The 24,230-nt window shown below is 28.4% G+C and overlaps 1 protein-coding gene across 2 annotated transcripts; it reads left to right on the top strand.

Moving 5' to 3' along the window:
- The first annotated feature begins 102 nt into the window (after positions 1-102).
- On the top strand, positions 103-3,117 carry LOC136084042 (52 kDa repressor of the inhibitor of the protein kinase-like). Of its 2 annotated transcripts, XM_065804090.1 has the most exons (4): positions 103-2,448; positions 2,575-2,640; positions 2,718-2,862; positions 2,941-3,117. In XM_065804090.1, exons 1-4 carry the CDS (start codon positions 378-380, stop codon positions 3,089-3,091), a joined length of 2,433 nt encoding a protein of 810 aa, XP_065660162.1. In that variant the 5' UTR covers positions 103-377; the 3' UTR covers positions 3,092-3,117. The 2 variants fall into 2 exon arrangements, with proteins under 2 accessions (XP_065660162.1, XP_065660161.1); XM_065804089.1 differs by having other exon boundaries at positions 106-2,640.
- The last annotated feature ends 21,113 nt before the right edge of the window (positions 3,118-24,230 follow it).

Below are 24,230 nucleotides of genomic sequence, written 5' to 3'. Positions count from 1 at the left end.
ACAATGTTATATATTTTTTAAAACGAATAATAAAATATATCAATGATCTTTATATGCAAAAGTTATGCATAAATGCATATACATAAGTTATGCGACATAACTTCGTTTTAGTTTTATTGGAAAAACGCTTGAATGCTTCTTGCATTTTTAAGTTAATAAGTTTCTTAACCATAATGCATTGCAACTTAGATTGTTATTATAAAGCGGTGTCACATAGTTTGCATTGTAGTTTATTCTTCTGTATTTGTTTATAGCCGTGCTTTTATTTTTGTTTTTTAGTTTTAAATTTAATTTTTTAAATTTTAAGGGATATTTTTAAGTTTTATGTGTTGTATGTCATGTGTTTTGTTTAAAGTTTTACACAAAATTTTTAACAAATGAGCAATGCCAATGGAAATGGTAAAAACCCAGCTAATGCAAAAAGAAAACAAGTCAATATTTCTACATATTTTAACAAGAAACACATTTTATCAGAACAAGTTAATAAAACAGAGAACTTAACCATTCCGATACCGTGCACTTCTCAATTATCTGAAAATGATAAAAACACTGCTTGCAGTATCGAAAAAGATATTTTAGAACCTTTAACTTTTATTGAGGATATTGGATATTATATAAACTCAAAGTCTTTAAATCAGAATACAAGATATAGATTAGTTAAAAAAAATTGGTTGCCTGGATCTGATTTTATTTTTCCTTTTTCAACACATGTTAAAAAAGACAAAGAAGTAAAGCGATACTTAAATCAATCTCACTTAATGAAATTCCCTTGGTTAGTATATTCATCATTAAAATCTGGGTTATTCTGTAAATTTTGTGTACTTTTCCTTGTTAACAATACTGGAGGATTAAGAAATACTGAACCTTTAAAAAAATTAGTCACTGTACCATTAAATACATTTGCTAAACTATTAGGAAAAGATGGCGATCTAGAATCCCACCAAAACAATTTATATCACAAAAATGCAATTTTACAAGCTAATGAGTTTTTAATCCGTTATGAACAGCCAGAAAGAGAAGTTCTAAACTTGATTGACAGCGAAAGAAAGAGGCAAATAGTTGAAAATAGAGAAAGAATTACTCCTATTATTGAGTCAATAATTTTTTTAGCTAGACAAAACATTCCTTTAAGAGGGCATAGGGATGATGGAGAATTATTAATTAATTCTAGTTCAAAAACATCCGTTATCAATGAAGGGAACTTTAGAGAACTTTTAAGATTCCGAATAAAATCTGGTGATAAGATATTAGAAAATCATCTTAACACAACTCATGCCAAAGCTACATATATAAGTAATACTATTCAAGAAGAATTAATAGAATGCTGCAAAGAAGAAATTATTTATAAAATATTGACAGATATTCAATGTAATAAGTTTAATAGTATTTTATTAGACGAAACTACAGATGTATCACATTCATCTCAAATGACACTAATTTTAAGATATATTTTTGATGAAAAAATAAAAGAAGATTTTGTTTCATTCATAAATTGTCACACATACTTTTATAATAAGCAAAAGTCAAACCAGGAGGAACATATCAATCATAGTGAAGAATGTGTAGAAAATTATGAAAGCACTATTATTGAACCAAAACTCACAGGTGAAGTTCTTGGAAAAATAGTCGTTAATATTCTAAAAAGTTTAAATTTAAACTTGAAACACTGTGTTGGAATTGCAACAGATGGTTGCTCTATTATGACATCCACAGTTCGTGGTGCTGTTAAATATATTCAATCAAATGCAACTCCAAATGCAGTTTATAGTCCATGTACGAATCATTGTTTAAATTTATCAATTTCTAAATCATCTAGTGTCATGGAAATTAGAGACTCTATTGGTATTATTAAAGAAACTGTTAAGTTTTTTAATATGTCAGCCAAAAGAAATCATGTTCTTAAAATAGTTTTTGGTAAAGAAAAAAATTTAATGAGTTTATGTGAAACAAGATGGATTGAAAGACACGATAGTGTTTTAATATTTAAGAATTCTCTACACTATATCATTAAATCTCTGAACCTTATAACTGAATGGCAAGATAATGATTCATCAGTAAAAGCTTATTCTCTTTTAAATTCATTAACTACATGTCAATTTATAATATCATTATTTATACTATCAGATTTACTCAATTTAACGTCACCTGCAAGTAAACTACTTCCAAGTGTTCAAAAAGACCTGCATTTTGCAGAAGATTGCTTTAAGGATATTATAAATATTATGGAAAATAGGCGGTCTACTTGTTATATAAATTTTAAAACAATATTTATAGAAAGTAAACAACTTATGGAGAAATTGGATGTGGAAGTAAAGTTACCTCGCATTACTAAGCATCAAATACACAGACCAAATATAAATACTTTAACCGTAGAAGAATACTTTAGAATTTCTGTTTATAATCCACTGTATGATCATGTCCTTGCTGATTTAAAAGATAGATATTTAAGTAAGAAAAATTTAACTGTTTATAAATTATTACTTCTTATACCAAGCCTCGTTGTTGCTATCAAGTTGCATGATATGAATAATATTGCAGACATTGTTGCTAAAGAATACTCATTTATTTGCATAGAAAAACGACAGTTTTCTTCTGAACTTGATTTGTGGATTACAAAATGGACCAGAGTTAAAAATGAAGGTAAATATTAAATCTATTAATAATTTATTTCAGGCTAAATTATCTAAATTATAAGAACTTAATCTCTTAATTTCAAGGAGGTTATTTACCATCTACAGTCATTGATGGTTTGAATTGTTGTCCAGATATATTGTTCCCAAGTATTAAAACAATACTTTTAATTATTGGTTGTCTGCCCATTAGCATTGCATCAGCTGAAAGAAGTTTTTCTTCTTTGCGAAGGTATATCTACATTCAAAATTAAAATATCAAATTAATAACCAAATAATCTTGTTTTTAACTAAAATGATTTAAATCTAGATTAAAAAATTGGTTACGATCCCGAATGAGTCAAGATAGATTGAATGGTTTAGCTTTACTTTATGTTCATCGGGACAAAGAAGTGTTAACAGACAGCGTTATTGAACGGTTTTCAAAAGTGAAAAAAAGAAACATTGAATTTATATTGTAATGTTCAGAAAAACGTTTTAGTTATTACTTATGTTTCTTTTTAAAAATGGTTTCCGGTAAAAATTGACATCAATTAAACTTTAGTTGGTAACAAATAAGAAATTAATAAACAAGCGGTTTTAAAAAGCTTAACATGGGTAAGAAAAGTTATTAAGCACGCATTAGGTTCTCTCCTATATTAAGCACGCGAGAGAATGAGTAGAACCATTAAGAGTAGTCCATAATTTACGTCAACCAACTTTAACAAATTTTACCCCCATCGTAATGCTTTTGTAACAAGATCCGTAGTTTAAAGACGACCCTTTATGTGAATTAATATGTTAGAGACAAATACGACTAAATAGACGTAAAATACGACTAGGTAAATTTTTTAAACTTTAGCCCCCCCCTTGGTAAGTGACCAAACCCGCCCCTGGTACAATTTGAAAGGTTCTGATGGAAATTTAAAGGTACGTAGACCTAAAGGTAAACGCTTAGATCTTAAATACACAAGAGGAACAATCAAGCATGGTGGTGGAAAAAGTGCAATGGTTTGGGGTTGTTTTTTTGGTTTTAGTGGAGTGGTACCTATTTACCGAATAAATGGCATTATGAATCAGTTTGTTTATCGCGATATTCTCAAGGAAAAAGTGGTTCCTCATACGAGTAATAATATGCCTCTTTTATGGACATTTCAACAAGGCAATGACCCCAAACATACTTCTAAACTCGTTAAAGAATGGTTTGAAACAAATTCAATTAAAGCAATGAAATGGCCAGCTCAATCACCTGATCTCAACCCGATTGAAAATTTATGGTAACAAGTTGAACTCTCCCTAAAACACAAAGGACCCTTCAATAACGCCGATGAGCTATATAAAGCTATTGAAACCACGTGGAATGAGATTACACAAGAAAAAATTAATAAACTCGTAGAGTCTATGCCGAGGAGATGTTCCTTGATCCTAAAAAGTAAAGGACATGTCATTAACTATTGATATTAACAATTTTTAGGGTAGTTTTAAAAAAGTTGCTAATGTTTTGGAGGACCACGTTTTTGCGTTAAAATACCAATACAAACAAATTTCACGTTTATTTTTTTTCAAGTAGTCTGAGTATGGTAAAATCTTTTTTCTAATATGTAACATTAACCTTTTTTTTTATTTAAAGCGTAATTAAAAAAACAAAATTGCTGTAATAAGTAATCAAAGAAGAAAATTTTATTTATTTTATTTGGTTGCTAATGTTTTGGAGGACAGTGTATATATATATATATATATATATATATATATATATATATATATATATATATATATATATATATATATATATATATATATATATATATATATATATATATATATATATATATATATATATATATATATATATATATATATATATATTTAAAATATAAAGCATAAAATAAAAGCTGCGTACAAACTAAATTTTTTCTTAGTAATACTTCGACCCGTTTTGCGCAGATCGTCAGCAGACGTAAAATATAATACAAAAAACCGTTACAAATATTACATAAAAACGTCAAAGAAAACATTTAAAAAAATTTTAACCAGATGCATTGAACATCAAAAAAACTATTTAAAAGTAAATGGGATGCATCTGGTGCAACCGAACATGGTAGAGAATGTAAGGGTATGTTTGATTGGTCAAATCTGAAAACTCTAGCAATAAAATCAGAGTACGATGAACGAAAAGTTAGAGAATCACTTGAAATTAACTACGCCTCAACATACCAAGAAATAAACACGCTTGAATACTTCTCAACCGTGATAATGGCATTAAAATTTCTGCAAACTGTTGGAGACCTCTGTTTAAAAAAATTATCCAAAAAAATAAAATTAAATAATATTTGCTACTTTCATATTTACGTTATTAAGTAATCATTTATGGCTTCTTTTTAATGTCTTCTTAAACATTTTTATGTAATACTTGTAACGGTTTTTTGTATTATATTTGAGTCCAAGTTACAAACATGTTGTGGCAGTTAGTGTAGAAAATTTTATGGGTGTGATTATATAATTGATGATGAATCATACTTCACATTTTCTCATTCTGATAAGAACTCAAACGTTAGGTAGTGGTCAAGCAATTCAAAAGCAGTTTCTTATGGTCTTTGAAAAGTGTCAAAAATGGTCAAAGTTTAAAAAGAAAATGCTTGTATGGTTGGCAATTTAACCTCGAGGCATCTTAAGACCCTACCTTATTCCTTCAGGCCTTGCAGTCAAAAAAAATGTGTATTTGAAAGAGTGCATTATCAAAAGAATGATGCCTTTTATTAAAAAACATCATCCAGAGAGTAATTTTGTGTTTTGGCTTGACTTGGCTTCAGCCCATTATGCTAAATCAGTGACAAGCTACTTGATCTCAAAAAACATCACTTTTGTACAAAAAGCCGATAATCCTCCTGCAGTGCCTAAATTTCGTCCAGTTGAGAACTTTTGGTCAATTTTGAAAGGGAATGGTATTATATGAAAAGCATTTGGACAAACCTGATTTAAATAATGCATCTTGATAAGAAGGAATGGATTGTTTAAAAATATTTTCGTTAGAAGAATTGGTTGACAATCTTAGTTCTATAGTTTGAGGAAGGCTTTTTAGTATACTAGGAGGGTGGTTAGAGGCAGCATTTATATAACTGATGGAATTACCAGGCTTGCAGTAAGGTTGGAAAGAACTGTCATTAAGATTTAACGTTAAGTCCAGATAGTTAACAATTTTAAAATTACAGCTGATAGATATATGAAGATCATTATTATCTTCAAATTATATCATCATCATTATCGTCAAATGAACCTGACTACAAAGAAAAAGTATATTTTGGCTTATGTGAAACTCCATTTAAATTTCGCTATGCTAACCATCTAAAATATTTTAACATTAATAAATATAAAAATGATACCGAATTGTCTAAAGAATATTGGGACATAAAAGACAAAATGTTTACACCCTTAATTAAGTGGAAAATTGTAAAACGTTGCAATCCTTATAACACTTCGTCAAAATTTGCAATCTTTGTTTATACGAAAAATTCCTTATTTTAACATATAAAGGTGATAACTTGTTAAATAAACGAAATGAGTTGATTTCAAAATGCAGACACAAGAATAAATTCCTCTTATCTTTTTTTGACACCGGTGATTAGCTAATATTTTGTTTTTTCTTAGCGACGTTAAGATACCACTACACAGTATTTTGTAAATTTAGCGGTTTTTTTTGTTTTTGAATTTGTATTCAATGGCTGATGATTGCCGGATAGGCATGAAACTTAAAGTACCATAAAAAAAGTTGTTTTTTCTTCGTTAATATATATGTATATCGCTCTATTTGAAGTATCTTTTTAATATTGAGCACTCTTTTACGACTATGAGTTTTGTTTTATTATTATAATACAAAATAGCCTTAAATATCAATATATATTTATATATATATATATACATATATATATATATATATATATATATATATATATATATATATATATATATATATATATATATATATATATATATATATATGTATATATATATATATACATACATACATGTACATATATACACACATGCAAATAATTAAGAGCCATTATATATATATATATATATATATATATATATATATATATATATATATATATATATATATATATATATATATATATATATATATATATATATATATGATGGCTATTAAATATTTACATGTGTGTATATATATGTATAAATGTATACACATGTATACATTTATACATATATATACACACATGTACAAATGTATACGGGTAAAACCACAGATGTCACATTTTTCTCATTTTGAGAAAAATGAAATTTAGTGTTTAGTGACATTAGATATCTGCTTATTAATAATATATTTAATTAAAAATATATTTTTATGACTATTTAGTCCTAACACAATATATAAATGCAATTTTTGTGCTGAATACAAAAATTATTTATTCACAGTGTTCTTTTAAAAACAAGACACTCATTTTGGACATCTGTGGTTTTACCGTTGTAAATTCATCAACTCATAAACCACGTTAGCTTGTAACCTTTTAGAGCACTTATTTTTTTAAAGGTTGATAATAACACATTGTAATATACAACCACAACGTACTAAGTGTGTGATGGGGTAATAAAGCTGCCCCCCCCCCCTTATTTACATTAAAAAAATTCAAATAAAAAAATATATGAAAGTTTTTCTTTTAACTTTATACAAAATATCATTGCAACCTTTTCTCTTCCCCAACCTCATCTATTTATCATAAATGATTTCATGATGTCTTTGTCCCATCACATTGTATCAAGTTTGTATAAGCCATATGAAAACCAATTGTGAACACACCGTTAATAAAAATGTGTTTTTTTAATTTCAAAGACAAATAAAATAAATTTTTCAAAAATAAGAAAAAAGAATATCAAATGTCTTATTTTGCCCAGTTGGAAAATGTTTAATGAGTTTTGAAGTTTTTAACAAAAAAGAGACAACAGAGCTATGTATGCTTGTTTCAGTTTATCAGCCACTTTGATCTTTGATCTAAACATAAGGACACATAAAATTAAATATTTCCAATTTTCCATATAATTCAATTTTAACTAGCCTTTAATCTTTTAATTTCTTTAAGTGAACATGTCTTAAGTGAACAAACAACCAAGAAGTTTGGCTTTGAAACTCTGCAAATTTCAGAAATTTTTCTTGTATCATGTTTGTATATAATATTGAATTATTATAGTTTTTTGTGAGATCGTATAGTGTTTCTGACAGACACTTTTGATTTGCAATGGCCATGTTTCTATCACATTCTGTAGGTGTCATGCCTATACAGAATGTAACAGAGTTCTAATTAGTAGTGAAATAGTAATGCTGTCAAGTTTTTCAGTTTTATGAACTAGATAATAAAATCGATCTAAAAATTTTCATTTTATACTTTGACTAGCACATAAATTGCAAATTAGCTTGATATCTTTTATATTTGAGATAATTAATAATTTAAAATCATGCTGCATAGAACATGCATCATCAGACCAATAGTCTAATAGTCAAAATCAGTATATTGAGTCGATTTTTTACTTTGTTAGGATAGAAAAGGTACACTTCATGAATAAAAACAAAAGTTGAAATAATTCAAGAGAAAATTTTTGTTATTATAAAAAAAAACTTATTATATATATATATATATATATATATATATATATATATATATATATATATATATATATATATATATATATATATATATATATATATATATATATATATATATATATATATATGTATATATATATATATATATATATATATATATATATATATAAACATATATATATAGTTTTTTTTAAAATGTTTTTCTGTGAACGTAATGTTGTTTACTTTATCCGACGTAGTTTTCTTAAGGATAAAAGTTAGTCATGTGACTTACGCTTTTATTATTATTGGTTTAGTTATAAATAATTTGGACAACTGTGTTTTTTACGCGGTAAACATTGGACATCAGTGGTTGTTTCAAAGTTGCCCTTTTTTTTAAATGACCGTAGAACCTTAAAACATAGTTTTTTTGTTATGAATTTTTAAACTAAAATAGCTTAGTACTAAAATATCATAAAAATATATAAAACTAGAAATTTTCAAACAGTGGACACCTGTGGTTTTACCCGTGTGGTCTACATATATATATATATATATATATATATATATATATATATATATATATATATATATATATATATATATATATATATATATATATATATGTATATACATATATATATATATGTATATACATATATATATATATATATATATATATATATATATATATATATATATATATAATGGCTATTAAATATTTACATGTGTGTATACATATATGTATATATATATATATATATATATATATATATATATATATAATGGCTATTAAATATTTACATGTGTGTATACATATATGTATATATATATATATATATATATTTATATATATTTATATATATATATGTATATTTATATATATATATATATATATATATATATATATATATATATATATATATATATATATATATATATATATATATATATATATACATACATATAAATATACACAGATGCCAAAGTTTAAGAGCCATTATGTCATAGAACTTAATAGATACCTTATGTACAAAATGTACAAAAATACTGTATAACTACAGAAGGTGGCGAAATAACAAAATTTTACAAAGATCATGAAGATATCTGAAAATGTATGGAAGCTAGGACCAATCTTACTAAAAAAATTGCGCCTAAAAGGTATAATCAAAAAAATAGAAAGCGAAAACTCGAAGACAGATGGGGTAAGTTAGCACAAATATAAATGACAACGACTACTTGACTGAAGAACTAATGAAAGTATTGATAACTTCAATGAGGATTCTATTACTAAGAAAGAGGTAAGTATTATTTATATAAATTGTAAACATTGTAATTGTAAAATATTTTTGATAGGATATTGTGACAAATCGTATTATTTTCAATGTATTACGTTACTAAATTTACAAAATACATAACGAAAAAAAAATCTATTTAGGCATTGTTTATGTATAATCCAGATCTCACCCGAAGATGGGAAATCTTCCATACAATCCATCAGGGCCTCTTCAACCCACTACTATGTTACAACTTTAAAAAAGGCAGGCCGCAATTCGTTCAATTTTTTAAACCAACCCACACAAAAGCATATTTTTTGATGGGAAGTTTCACAGCAAGGTTCACACGTAGATCATCCTCGGAGACTATTGTCTTTGAGGAGTCTCTATCGATCCAAAGTCCCTGTACCAGCGTAGATTTTACTTTTAGTCAAGATAAAATAGCTGTTTTGGACGGTCAAAGTCGCAGCAAAATTAACCACTTCCGAACAAACTCTTACTACACCAATACCGTCGTGTACGTTCAAAAGATATTACAAGGATATGAACGGGTCTAATATTTTACCTATGTTAGACATCAACGAAATCAATGTATCTATTATTCCACCTGTGAAAAAAATAATTACTCATATTTGTTTAAAAAAATATTTTGTTTTAAAATGTATTCTAAACAGTACGATCTTATAGTTGGCGAACACTCAAAGCAAAGCGAATTAGAATGCAATTTGATACCAGCCGAAACGGAGAGTTTGAAAAAAAATGCTACGTCAAAATTATCTAATATCAAAAAACAATAATTTGTTATATGATTAAGTTAGTATGTTAGTATGATTTAGTTTTATTTTAAATTTTGGCACTACATCAGCTCCCAAACAACAGGGTCAATACAAAAATAAAATAGTATAACTGTTTTATAACCAGAAAAACAGTATTGCTCTAGGTAAAAAATTCATGCACTGTTTATTGTTGGCGTACCACCAGTTACTAAAATATCATAACTATCTCTGTTTTTAAATACTGCTGTAGATCCATTGATCCATTTGAAAATGGATCAATGGATCTAAAATATATTATTTCATGTAAAAAGTTACTGAATTAAATGGAATTTCTTGAGAAGGAAAAACAAGCAGACTTATATTTAAAACAAATATGTTCAACATTATATGATTCGCTTGATTCTACAAAACGTACTCTTTTTGTTAAAGATTGACCACAATTTTGCATTGTTTAAAAAAACTCAGATTGAAAAATATGACCAATCAGTTATTATAATTATTCAACAAAGTTTTAAAAAAATATAAATATAAAAATAAATTCTTTTAATATTTTTAGACATCAGCATTTTTAAAACATTATTTAACTGAATAATTTGATAATTTAAAAAAAAGTTAAAATATGAAACAATCTTGATTCCAAAACTTATTAGTTGTATTTTGTTTTATACCAGTTTTTTATTTTAACAATAAGCTATTTATAATTTTTGTTATCGTTGAGCTTTGACATACTTTGTGCTTTTAACATTTTCAAAGTTTGGCAGTTTTTTTGATTTACCTTAAACAAGTTATTCAATATAATTATTAGGTTCATAAATATTTAAAAACTCTTTTAGACAAAAATGTTTAAGGGTTTTTTATTGACTTAAGGTAGCATACATCTTATACTATGAGGCCTACATTTTATTTTAGCACATTACAGATATATGTACATTTTTATGTACAGCATCACAATAGAAAAGGAACATGGATAACAGAACAGGCAAGGCATTCCGAAATGTTGGTTGTACTTGTTTGGTTTAAAAATCGAGCAATATTTTATAAGTTAATTCTAACCTAATTTACAAACAATTTATGGAAGTAGCCATTGTATTGTTATTTATTCAAAATCATTATCCCAATTTGTATATAATAATCTAACTAATAATTTTGAACAGCAACAAGAAAAATGTGTTACCACATAACAAGGTTGTTTTGTCCAAACTTTAGTCATACTGCCAGCTAAAAACTTATAAATTCATATATAATTATATATGTATGAGGTTTGTCTAAGCCATACCTACAAACTCACAAAATAATTTATAGATAAATATGATTTTTTTATTATGTCATACAATCAAATCTAATCCATTTACAGTTATTGTTCCGATTTAAAATAAATTTTATTTACTAAGTTTTATTTTTTTTTAAATGCTTTCTTAACTTTCCCTTTTTCTAATTTATATTTGTTGTTGCTACAATTTTTGTGTTTGAAATAAAGCATGCTATAAAAAACACGTTTTTTAAATGTTATCTGTAAGACTAATTTCTGATTTTAAGTTAATCTTTTTTGCATTTTTTTATAGCAATAAAAAAGAAATATTATGGTTCTGAAACTTTAAAATCATTCGTAATGATTGTAAGTTGTTGGAATCAAACATGTTTTATAAATCGTTTTTTTGCAGTTGGAGAAAAAATTGGTAAGATCAAAAATTGAAAATGCAATAAATTATAGACTTATACAGACCTACCAGTCATGCAAAGTATTTATTATACCTGCTCAAAACAATCAACGTCTTATTGTTAGTTTTACTTATTCTTGTGCCCAATACATTTTTTAATTTTTGAAATTAGGCAATGTTCACAATATAAACAAAAAAAAACCGTTTTACATAAACATTGATGTCTGACCCATATCGCCAGACTCGAATGGGTTGATAACGCAACATGTTTATTTTGATTTTTGATATTTAGATTTTGTGTATATGTGTTGTAATTGCACTCGAAGCTTGTAATTTTATGCTTTTGCTCTTAAATTTACTTTAAACTACTGTACTTTGATGTTGAAGTTTAAAAAAATAAAACAAAAAACGTAAATTTTAAAATTCTTTAAAAATATTATTTAAGTTGCTGCGCTAACCGCATCAGAGTTAACGCAAAAATGTCTGTTTAGGGAATACCTTTTCCTTTTAAATGTACTTTTTTTATTGTTATCTTTTCACAACCTCATCATTACTAAAAGATAAAATAAACTTAAAGATGTTTATATGTGTTTTCGTTGTCAGTTGACCAATGCAATGTTGATTTTTCGATTAAATTAAAAAATCTTGTTAGAAAGTTTGTCAAATACAATTTTTGTTCTTTTTTGAATGACTAAACCTAAAAAAATAACAAATAGGGCAAAATGGAAAACATTGGATTTGAAAAAGACACTATACTCTGCTAGAACTGGAAATCCAGTAGCGGCAGCATCGCGAGATTATAACATTCCTCAAAGAACTCTCAAAGACTGGTTAACGAGAAAGGATAGATCACCAAAACGTAAACTAGGTCGAAAGTGCATTATTCCCGAAACAGTAGAATCTGAGTTGAAGTAAAGTGTATTTCGTCTTCAAGAAATAGGATTTGGTATAACAAGAATACAACTTAGAAAAGATGCGTATGAAATATGTACTCAAAAAAAATCTGCCACATCGTTTCAAGAATGAAATTGCTGGTACTTATTTTAATAACTGCGATTCAAGGCTGAAACTGTTCGAAACTTTTACAAGCTTGTTGATAAAGTCTACGAAAAACTAAATTTGGCACACCATTCTGAATTGATTTACAAAGTCGATGAACCTAGATTGCAATTAACAATGACTGGCACTCATGTAGTAATAGCAAAAAAAGGAACACAGAGTGTACACACAGCTACTCATGCAGATAGAGAAGAAACTGTTACTGTAGCTACACGTACAAATGCTACTGGAACCAATTAAATTCCGCCCATGATTTTGTATAAAAGAAAAAATTCGAAACATGAGTAGGGGGATAATTTGCTACCTGAAAGTATATTTCGCATGACTCCAAAAAAACAGAAGGAAGAATTTTGTACTTTTTTGCGTCATTTTAACCAGCGCTGATTACCAGCAAAAGCTTTGTTGATTTTCGACGGACATCGTAGTTATTTCAATTTTGCTGTAATAAAGGAAGCCGAAAAGTTAAACATCTATATGCTTTATCTTCTAGCGCATTGTAGTCAAGAATTTCAACCTCTGGACAAAAGCGCTTTCAAACCATTAAAAACTTAATGAAATGTTTCCATTGATAATTTCAAAAGAAACTTTCCTGAACAATCACTGTCAAAACTGCAATTTCCACTATTGTTTACTGACGCATGGTTGCACACCGCTACACCAGCAAATGCTATTAGGATTCAAATCAACAGGAACCTATCTTTTCAACCCTAATATTATCCCCCAAGTAGCTTTTTCACCCAGTTCAAAATTCTAATCGCATAAACGTCAAAAATCATGATGTTGACAAGTTTAGTACTTTGGAACATGGAACTAGTATCCGTTTAATAATTCCATCACCTGTAACAATTAAAAAAGTAAAAACTAGAATATCATTAAATGATGAAGCTGTTGTTTTTAATTGAAATTTAGTTGCGGATAAAACAACTAAAAAGCCCTGACTAAGTAAAACAAAAATGGCCACGAAATAAAATTTGAAAAAAACTCAAAAATCATCAAAAAAGAGAAGTAAGAATGACAAAGATTCCTTTTGTGGTGATTGCGAACTTTTAAACAATGAGAAAAGAAAAAAAGATAATTGTACTCAATGTGTCGGATGCAAAACTGGTTCCATGAGTACTGTGACACATCATAAAAAGTTGCCTTTGCACTTTGTGCAAAGTAGGATGTACATCAAGTAGCGAAAGTGACTAAACGATTAGATTTGTAATAAAAAGTTAAACAAATAATATTATTTTATTAATAATAATTCATTTTTTTTTCTTTAACGTAATCTGCGTTATGAATAACAAAATATAAAAACAAGTGTGGGTGGCGATATCGGATGTTTATAAGACTTATATTGCCATTAGTACGGTTTTAAGAAAAATGATATTTCCCTGAAATTATTTTAGGTGTGAGCAATAAATCAATGATATTTCTAGAGCTTAATAATCATACTACCTAATCAAAAAAAGATTTTTTTAATAAAATAGAGTTAACATAATAGCAATCACCTAAATACATAAGGGTCGCATTATTAGACTAGTTTACCCTATATATATATATATATATATATATATATATATATATATATATATATATATATATATATATATATATATATATATATATATATATATATATATATATATATATATATATATATATATATATATATATATATATATATATATATATATATATATATATATATATATATATATATATATATATATATATATATATATATATATATATATATACACAGTGTTGGCCATTAAATTAGGAAATTCATAAAAATTTCACTTTTTCTTGATTTTGAGTTAAAAATAACACAACCAATGCCGTGTTAGTGTTTTGGAACCATTAAATAATAAACAAACGTTTTGAAAGATATTAATTAATGCTAAGAATTTTAAGTTAGTTTTATCGTTGTATGTCAGTTAAGAAGTCGCGAGGTGATTAAGTTCGTATTGAAGTTGTGTTGGTGTTACGTTGAACAGTATGCAACTGAATAAAAGTTTTAATGATTAGTCAAATTAGTAATAATTAATATACTGACTGGATTTAAGGGAAGTTTATACTTTGAAATTACTATAATATATCTGTAAATTTTTATAAATTAATAATGGGTAAATGCTCGGACATTAGTCCCGCAAAACCTCGTGAGGTTGCTACCTTGTTGCAACATTCGTCTTTTACAAATATGGATATTGCTAAAAGACTTAATGTTTCCCATCAGACTGTTGGCAGAATTAAAAAAACTTTGTTTACTGGTGGCAATATTACTGAAACTTAGAGAAGTAACTGTGCCAGACCACGCAAATCAACACCCCGTGGTGATCGAGAACTGATGAAGCTTTGTAGTGAAAACAGGCGTAGATCATCTTCTGATTTAGTCAGTGAATGGAGGAAAGCTGGAGTTGAATTCAGTAGTAGAACTGTGAGAAGACGCCAAGTGGAACATGGATACAAGGCCTTCAGGCCACAGTAAAAACCAAAGCTTACACCGGCAATGTGCAAGAAGCGACTAGCTTGGGCGAAGGATCATTAGAACTGGACTGAAGATGATTGGACAAAGGTATTTATTGAATATTAATATTTGTTTTAGTAAATATTGTCCTTGTTTGCTGGTTATTATTACTTATTAGAATAAACTTTTTGCTCTTTGTTTTAAATGTAATAATTGCATTAATGTGAGCAACCTCGACATTCTGTTTAGTATTGATAATAATTAATTTATTGATTGTTATGAAATTGCGGTGTTCCATTAAAAGAAACTTTGTATTATCTATGCTTAGGTCTGCTTCTCAGATGAGACAATGCTAGAAGTTTTAGAGAGTTTTGGTTCCAGCATTAAAATAGCCAGGAAACAGCCCAGATTATAACCCCATTGAGGAACTGTGGAGAGAGTTAAAGAGGGAAGTAAATAAAACAGTTTCAACTAAACAGTTAATTGAGAAGCTAGTTGTCTTATGTCTGGCATCATGATGAGCGTCTCAAGAAACTTGCAGATCAATTTATTCGTGGAATGCCAAGACGTGTAAAAGCGCTCAGAGATGCCAGAGGAGGACATACAATATATTAATTTTTTTAAACTGGTTTATTATGTGATTTAGGATGCACTCACTAACTATTTCATTATCAGTATTTCATTTTGGTGCATTTATATATGAAAATAAATGTAATATATAACTTTTTTGTCAATGTCCAAATTTAATGGCCAACGCTGTATATATATATATATATATATATATATATATATATATATATATATATATATATATATATATATATATATATATATATATATATATATATATATATATATATATATATATATATATATATATATATATATATATATATATTGATACATAACAATTGGTGATTCCTCAAGTAACTATTCAGTCATAAAAACAAAAGAGAGATTTAGACCTGCCACTTAGAATACTTTGTTTTATTTTTATTATCTTTTAATATTTCATTATTAATATGTCATACATAATCAATAAACTTGGAATTGAAATAAGGTGTAACATTTTAAAATATGACCGATGTTGTTGATTTTTATTTACTATGTTTTGAGTTATGCAATATATAACACATGTTTTTAATTAATGTTTTTAGTTACAAACCATGGAAGGCGCGCATACAAGAAGTTCTACGTATAATAGTTGCGTCAGTGGTACTTCATCTCAATGTGAGAAAAAACTGTATTCGGAAAACAGTTTTTCTGATAAATTCGTGTCACCAATTAAAAAAAAGTTTAAATGATAATATTGAGTTAAAAAACTATGATCTCAAGAGATCTCACAATTTAGTGAGTTGTGAATCTTCCGAAGCCTTACATGGTGCTGAAAAGCAAAGTTAATATGATAATGTTTTATGTTGTAAAGTTTGAAAATGGACTCTGTAAAATAATTGTTTACTAAAGTGTAATAATGAAGTATTTCGTGAATACCATCGTTATGTTATAAAAGATTGTAGAACATTACTGCATACTAATAGAGATGATTGCGCTCTTCAATTGAATGGCGAAGGAGAATTTATTTATTTTGATTGGAGGACCAGATAACTAAACAAATTAGTCTGCATTCTATTTTTAACGATGTTATTTTATTGACTTTTAATTAGTGTTCGGCAAAATCAAATATACGTCAAACCTTTAAAGATTTGAATTTGAACTGTTCTTTGAGGGGATAGATTTAAATTTGATTTGACAAATATCTGGAGGATTTGGATTTGATTTTCAAATATTCACTTTGTTCTCAATTTTTGCGTTTGAAAATCTTTCCTCTCTTCAATATTCTTTTGGATCACATTACTGAATGGATGACCACAAAAACCAACCCTGAAGATAATCTACACCGCTCTACAGTTGCAGCGCTCGCAAAAATTTCAAAATATTATAATTTGACTAGTGACTGCTTTACTATCTGCACTCTCCTGGACCCAAGATTTGGTATTGAATATTACAAAAATGATAAGGGCGCAAACAGCGAGTCGTATACAAAGATTATGGACACAGTCAATTGTGAATATCAAATCAATTATGCCCCAAGCAATGGTACAACTGCTACAAGCATTCAAAACGTTTCAAAATATACCCTGTTCAAATTGCGTGTTTCATCAAACCCATGTAATGAGTTTGAAAACTATTGTAATGATACAAGTAAGATAGATGGCGGCAATAATAGCAACATATTACTTTGGTGGAAATCTCGATCTGACAAATATCCAAACCTATCCAGAATGGCCAGAGATTACCTGGCCATTCCTGCTACATCTGTATCATCAGAAAGGCTCTTCTCATTAGGAAAAAATCTTATTACTGACAAAAGAAATCTTCTCTCTGCAGATACCATTCAAGCTTGCCAGTGCTTGAAGTCTTGGTTGGATTAAAAAGAATAAAAGAAGCTGTAATGTGTGAGAAATAGTAACAAATGCTGCAATATGAATAAAATTTATAGATTCAGATAACTAAAATTAATAAATGAAATAAGTTAAATAACGTTCAAATATACATCAAATCTTGGAAAGATTTGAATTTGATCTAAATTCAAAATAGGAAGATTTGAATTTGGCCATTTCAAACATTTGACGCATATTTGATCAAACTATTTGAATTTGTGCCGAACACTACTTTTAATATAGACAGCATACCTTTATTTAAATCTAGTTCGTATCGAATATGTGTTCTACTAAGGTTGGTGAATTAAAGTTATTACGAATACATGGTATAGTATAAGTCACGTTGATAAACGTAATGAAAGTCACACATTCATTTATGATTGTTATTTTAATGACTAGTATTAGTTAATAACTAGTATAGTTATAAAACTACTATTGTCGTTTTATAATTGTCATGGGAATAACAACTTTGTATTTATATACGATTTTATGTAATAGAACAGAAGGTTGAAAAACGCTCACATAGTAACTTTTAATATATATAAACCAATGCAAGAATGCAACAAGGTATTTCGGCCATTATACCACCAGTATTTGATGGCAACCATAAACGGTTTATTCGTCAACTGCGAACATATATACTGCAGCAACGGACATTGATGAAGTGAGCAGAAAAACGATAACATTAACATGTTTGCCACCACAGATTTATTCTGCATTAGAAGATCTATGCTTGCTGGCATACCCAGAAAACGATTCAGTGACTTACGAAGAGATCGAGACTTTACGGCAAAAATCGACGGAAAAAAGTGGACGGCATCGTGGAACTGGAACAAACGATCTGCGAATACAAGATGAGCGAAGAGCATGAACATAGTTACCGAAAATAAATAAATGGATCGACTCTGGCATTCTTGAGCCATGTAACGAGCAAGCATTGAAAACACCTAAAGTATTGATACTGCTCATGTGTATTGTGCAAGAAAATAAAGGTAAAAAGATGCGCCCAGTGGGAGACTTCCGAGCTCTCAACGAATTTCTAAATTGTCACCACAGCAAATGCCGACGTTTGCAAAGAGAAACTGCGTCGTTGGAGGAAAATTAAAAATGCAAAAATTCTTGATCTTAAGAAAGCTACCGTCAAATTCACAATGATAAAAAACTGTGGCCATATCAAACTGTGATTATAAATGGGGAACGGTATTGTTTCACCAGAATGTGTTTGGCATCAGTCTGGCTCCAACAATAATGATTACAATTCTTCGTCACGTGCTCAATATGAATTCTACCGTGAAGAAAACATTTGATAATTACATTGATGATATACTTGTCGATGAAAGTGCAGAAACAGCTAAAAATATAGCGAAGCATCTTGATCAATTTAGGTAGCAGTGTAAACCTCCAGACGACCTAGAAAAAGGACGCGTTTTAGGATTGAACGAAATAAAAATGGGAAACTGATATGGAAGCGGGACAATGTAGTATAATTCGAATCTTCAAATACAATCACGCGATCACAGCATTTTAGCAATTTAGGTAAATTTATTGGACATTACCCGGCGGCAGGAATTTGGCGTTTACAAGCTTCATTCATCAAACGATAAGCTGGAAATATTTCATGGAACGAGTATGTTTCTGAAGATTGCAAAGAAAAAATGAAGGAGTTGCTTCACCGTTTGGAAAAAGAGGACTCGGTTGGTGGGAAATGGCTGGTGCCAGTGAATGGAAAAGCTGAGCTTTACTGTTTACATCATCCATAGGACTTTGTGTAGTTCTTCTAATTGGAGGAGTAGTTATTAAAGATGCAGCATGGCTACGACCATTACACGAAATTTAGCCAGTAAATGGGATATAAAAGTACTCACAGTAAACAGCGATAGCAAGAGCACCGTGGGATGGTTAAGGGCAGTTTTAAAAGAAGAATATCGCGTAAAGATTCGGGGAATTTCTTAATTGTTAGTACAAAGACGGCTGAATACGATAAAGGAAATAGCGAAAGATATTAAGAATATTGTACAATGAATGCAAAACAGTGTATGCAACCGGAATAATTAAACAGAAAGACATTCATTCAAACGGTCATTTTAGTATCGCTTGAACATTGCAACTTTGTTTACGAAACAACGATAATGTATCACGTAAGGAGGTTTCAAAAGCTATTGCAAGTTGTAACCAGTGCAACTCCATCGATCCTTATTCCGTAAAATGGAAGCATGGTCAGTTGAGTGTAAAGCAGAATTGGAATCGGTTGCCCTCGATGTAACGCATGTAGGTGCAGAATTGTACTTATCAATGATTGACTACGGCCTATCACGATATGCGGTGTGGCGTAATCTGGCAACCAAAACAGCGGCTGAAGTCGTCAGAAAGCTTGAAGAAATATTCTCCTAATTTGGGCCGCAGTGTGCCTTCTAATGGACAATGAATTTCGTTCACACACGTTAACAAGGTTTGCTGAAAAATGATACGTTAAGTTAGAATATCGAGCAGACCATCGAGCTTAAGGTAATGGTGTAGTTGAACGCATACAAAGAACAATTGAAAGAACAGTCGCCTGCTCACGTTTTTCGATCGCTCTGGCAGCCTTGCTATACAATGAGACAATATCATCATATTGTAGAGAAAGTTCATTGCAGCAATTTAAGCGAAAGCCAACTCCTTTTATCCCAGGTGTCGATACACGTAAGAAAGCTAAAAAATATGAAATAGACAACATATTCAAGAAGGCTAACAATGTTTAGGTAAAACCAGCTCAAGATATAGTACGGAGGCAAAATATCTTGTCGTTTGACGTCGAAACCGCAAATAGGGTATTCCCACGACATATCTCACACTTGCGTCGCCGTATTCCAGACTCTCGGAATATAAATGACTTATTTAACGATGGTCTTGATATACCGAAAGATGCATTTGAAAAAGGTAAACGAAGATATAACGAAAATGCCGTTCAAGTTCGAAATGATTCTCACGAATACAACGAACAAAAGATAAAGTGCTCCGAACGAATAATAAGAGCCCCACAACGATTAGACTTAGGAGTTGATTCACCAAGAGGGCATGATCTATTAAAGTTGGTGAATTAAAATTATTACGTATACGTGGTAAAAATAACGTAGATAAACGTGGTGAAAGTCACGCATTAATTTAAATTTTTTTATTGTTTTAATGACTATTGTAGTTTTATAATTGTCATGGGAATTATAACTTTGTATTTATATACCATTTTATGTAATAGAACAGAAGATTGAAAAACGCTCAGATAGTTGTTTTTAATATATATAAAAACCAATGCAAGAATGCAACAATATGGCTTACTCTTACTCAAATCCATGGTTATACTCCAGTTATAATTTGATTATTTGGTGGTCATTTAAACCAAATTCTCACAAGTTAATAAAGAAGCTGGTTGATAAGTTAATAATATTATGCAGCAACTCGTTGACTTATTTGGACAAAAATTATCGCATAAAATTTCATGCTTTTGTTTGTGATGCACCTGCCTGCACGTGTGATGCTAAAGGTATTGCGAATTATACTGACTATCATTCATTTGAAAGGAACCAAAGTTAGGAAATGGTTCTGGAAGTAGAATTTTTTATGGTTATTTAAATGAAAATGTATCAATTTTGTGCACAAATATTGAATTTTGCAATAGTAAAAAACTTTAAAAAAGGATATAAACAAAAGAAGCCATCAACACAAAAAAAATATTTTAGGAGAAAAACCAACAATAAATTTTATTAGTATGTTTCCATTGGATTATATGCATTTAGTTTGTTTAGGAACTAATGCTTTATTTTTTAAATGGTAATGCTAATGGGACTAAGCATGGTAAATCTGATAAATCATGGTCTCGAATCATAAATAATCAGATTTCAGATATATTGGTTCATTTCAACTGTTAATTACACAGTAATTTTTCAAGACAACCACGAGGTCTTTATGAATTGAATAGGTGGAAAGCATCTAAGCTGCATTTCTTCTTACTTTATTCAGGGATGATTGTGTTGAAAGGAATATTGAGTGTTACTATGTGTAAGCATTCTTTATGTTTTGCAAAAGCTAATAGAATTGTATGTGATAATGACAATGATTTCAAAAACTCTAATTTAGACAATGCTCGTAATCTTCTAAAATAATTTGTTTTAAATTCAAATAAACACTTTGGTGAACTTTTTTTCATTTACAATGTTCATATCTTTAGCACATATGCAACGAAGTGCACATATGCGACAACGTTTTAACACACCTCTAGATAATATATCAGAGCATTTGAGTTCGAAAAAATACTTGCATCAACTAAAAAATATTGTTATCTTCAAAAAATAACCCAATTGCACACATATATAAAAGAACTATTGAAATAAACCATATTATGAAGTTATCGCAAACAGTGTCTAATAAAATACAAGCTAATGTAAAAGGTGGTTGCTTTTAAACTAGTCATGGTGTGGTTTTAGTCAAAGAAATTTTTAGGAGGAAGAAAATTTAATTGCTACTATTACGAAAAAAAAGATTTGGATAATTACGTTGAAATTTAAAAAAATTCAAAATCGATTAATGCTTATTTTTGAGAAATTATTTAAAGAGTATTGTTTTTACTAAAGATATAACCACTTTAGAGGTCAAGTGTGCATGTTTACCTGTTGATAAAGAATTTGTTATTTATTGCGGATGCTTCTCAATAAATGTTAAATAATTAGAATCAGAAATATTTTTTTTACATACCCCTATATTTTTCAATCAGTTTTTATTAACTTTCAAATCAATTTTTCAAGTTTAAAATACCTTATTATAATAGTTTTATCATAAGTCTTGTCTAATAGCAAGATAGGAAAAAGCTGAATATTTATGAAAGTAAAAGTGAATTTGTTGTTAAATGTTGTTTATGAATTTTTTTGTTAAATTCTGTTAAAATACTTTATTATGTTGCCATTATATCTGAAGACAATGTTTCAAAAAATGACTGTTCCAGATAGAACAATTCTTTTATTTGGAACTTGGTCATTTACCTTGTCTTGTAATATTACACTAAATTAGAGGTAAATGACTAAGACAGCATGGTTTATTGATCACTTTCTTTTTTTTAAATTATTTTAACTCTATTTATTGTAATTTTTTAGGTTATTCGACTGACACAGATTTGTGGCAATGCACCATCATTAGTTATAAACAAGGATTTAGTTGATGCAGTATTAAATAATATTTAAGCTAAATTTAGCAAGGTGGGAAACCAAATTTTAGTACAAATACATTCATTTGAACATTCTGGCTTTCTTTAGTGGTTGGTTTAATGGTTTTACAATTTTGCTTTTAATGTCATAATGCATGCAGAATAACTGATTACAAAATGCTTGAAAATTATTTATAAAACTTCAAATAGATGATAATCTAAATATGAAGTTAGGTTAGTTTAGGTTTTTTTTCTTTGTAGGTGCACTGGCGACGGAAAAACTATCAAACAAAAATGTCGATCAATTGAAAGAAGACCATTTGAAGGGAGCTTCCTAGGCAGAAGATGAAAAAGACATTTTTGTAACTCTCATTAGCATAAAATATGTGATTTAAATAAATGTTGTATTCCTTTTGATTTTACAATGCCTTTAAAATGCTATTATAATTAAAATAATAAATCTGCCTGTTAAGTAAAATTTAATAAGTTTTGGAAATATAACATTGATTTTAATTGTACAATTTATTAAATTTTACTGCCAAATTTATATAGAAGATATTTTCCTTATTTAAAGACTATATTTCATTCAAATGTAACAGTTTGACAGTTTCAAACTATTATTTTCAAACCAGTATTTCTTATTTACTTTTTTACAACTCATAACGAGTTATAAAATAGTAAATAGGAAATATTGGGTTGAAAAAAATGATTTGATACTGTCAAACCGTTACATTTGGGCGGTAAAAGTACCTAAAATAAACGTATCCATTATACGTCCAAAAATCGCTTTTTTAAGGTTTACTAAATCTACCCATTATCATTTCCTCTAGACTGAAAGAAAACGTTTTAAAAAACGCTTTCTGAGCGTTTATTAAAACCGTCATATCACCATTTCCATTAGACTGAGAAAGCACATTAAATAAACATTCCGAATACACCTCTTAAAAACGTTTCTTGAACGTTACCGTGCTAACTTGGATAAAACAAACAAAAAAAAAACTGTTTTCCTTTCCAAATAGGTAAGTTAATTAAAAATAAAAAATGTTGTTAAAAACTAGTATTTTACCTCGTTATAAAACACGCTATAACGCAGATAAATTAATAATTAAAAGAAAAATGTTATTAAGAAATATCTTTTTATTTTGAACTTCTATATTATTTGAATGGAAAATCATAATAACAAAAA

This window comes from Hydra vulgaris, chromosome 08, assembly GCF_038396675.1.
Source record: "Hydra vulgaris chromosome 08, alternate assembly HydraT2T_AEP".
Lineage (NCBI taxonomy): Eukaryota > Metazoa > Cnidaria > Hydrozoa > Anthoathecata > Hydridae > Hydra > Hydra vulgaris.
Note: the sequence above shows the minus strand (reverse complement) of the source record. Positions and strands in the feature narration are given on the sequence as shown.

Coding starts and splice junctions, on each gene's coding strand:
- LOC136084042 (XM_065804089.1), top strand. CDS start 378: ATGAGCAATGCCAATGGAAATGGTAAAAACCCAGCTAATGCAAAAAGA. Junction 2,641..2,717: donor GACCAGAGTTAAAAATGAAG/GTAAATATTAAA, acceptor CTTAATTTCAAG/GAGGTTATTTACCATCTACA. Junction 2,863..2,940: donor AGTTTTTCTTCTTTGCGAAG/GTATATCTACAT, acceptor ATTTAAATCTAG/ATTAAAAAATTGGTTACGAT.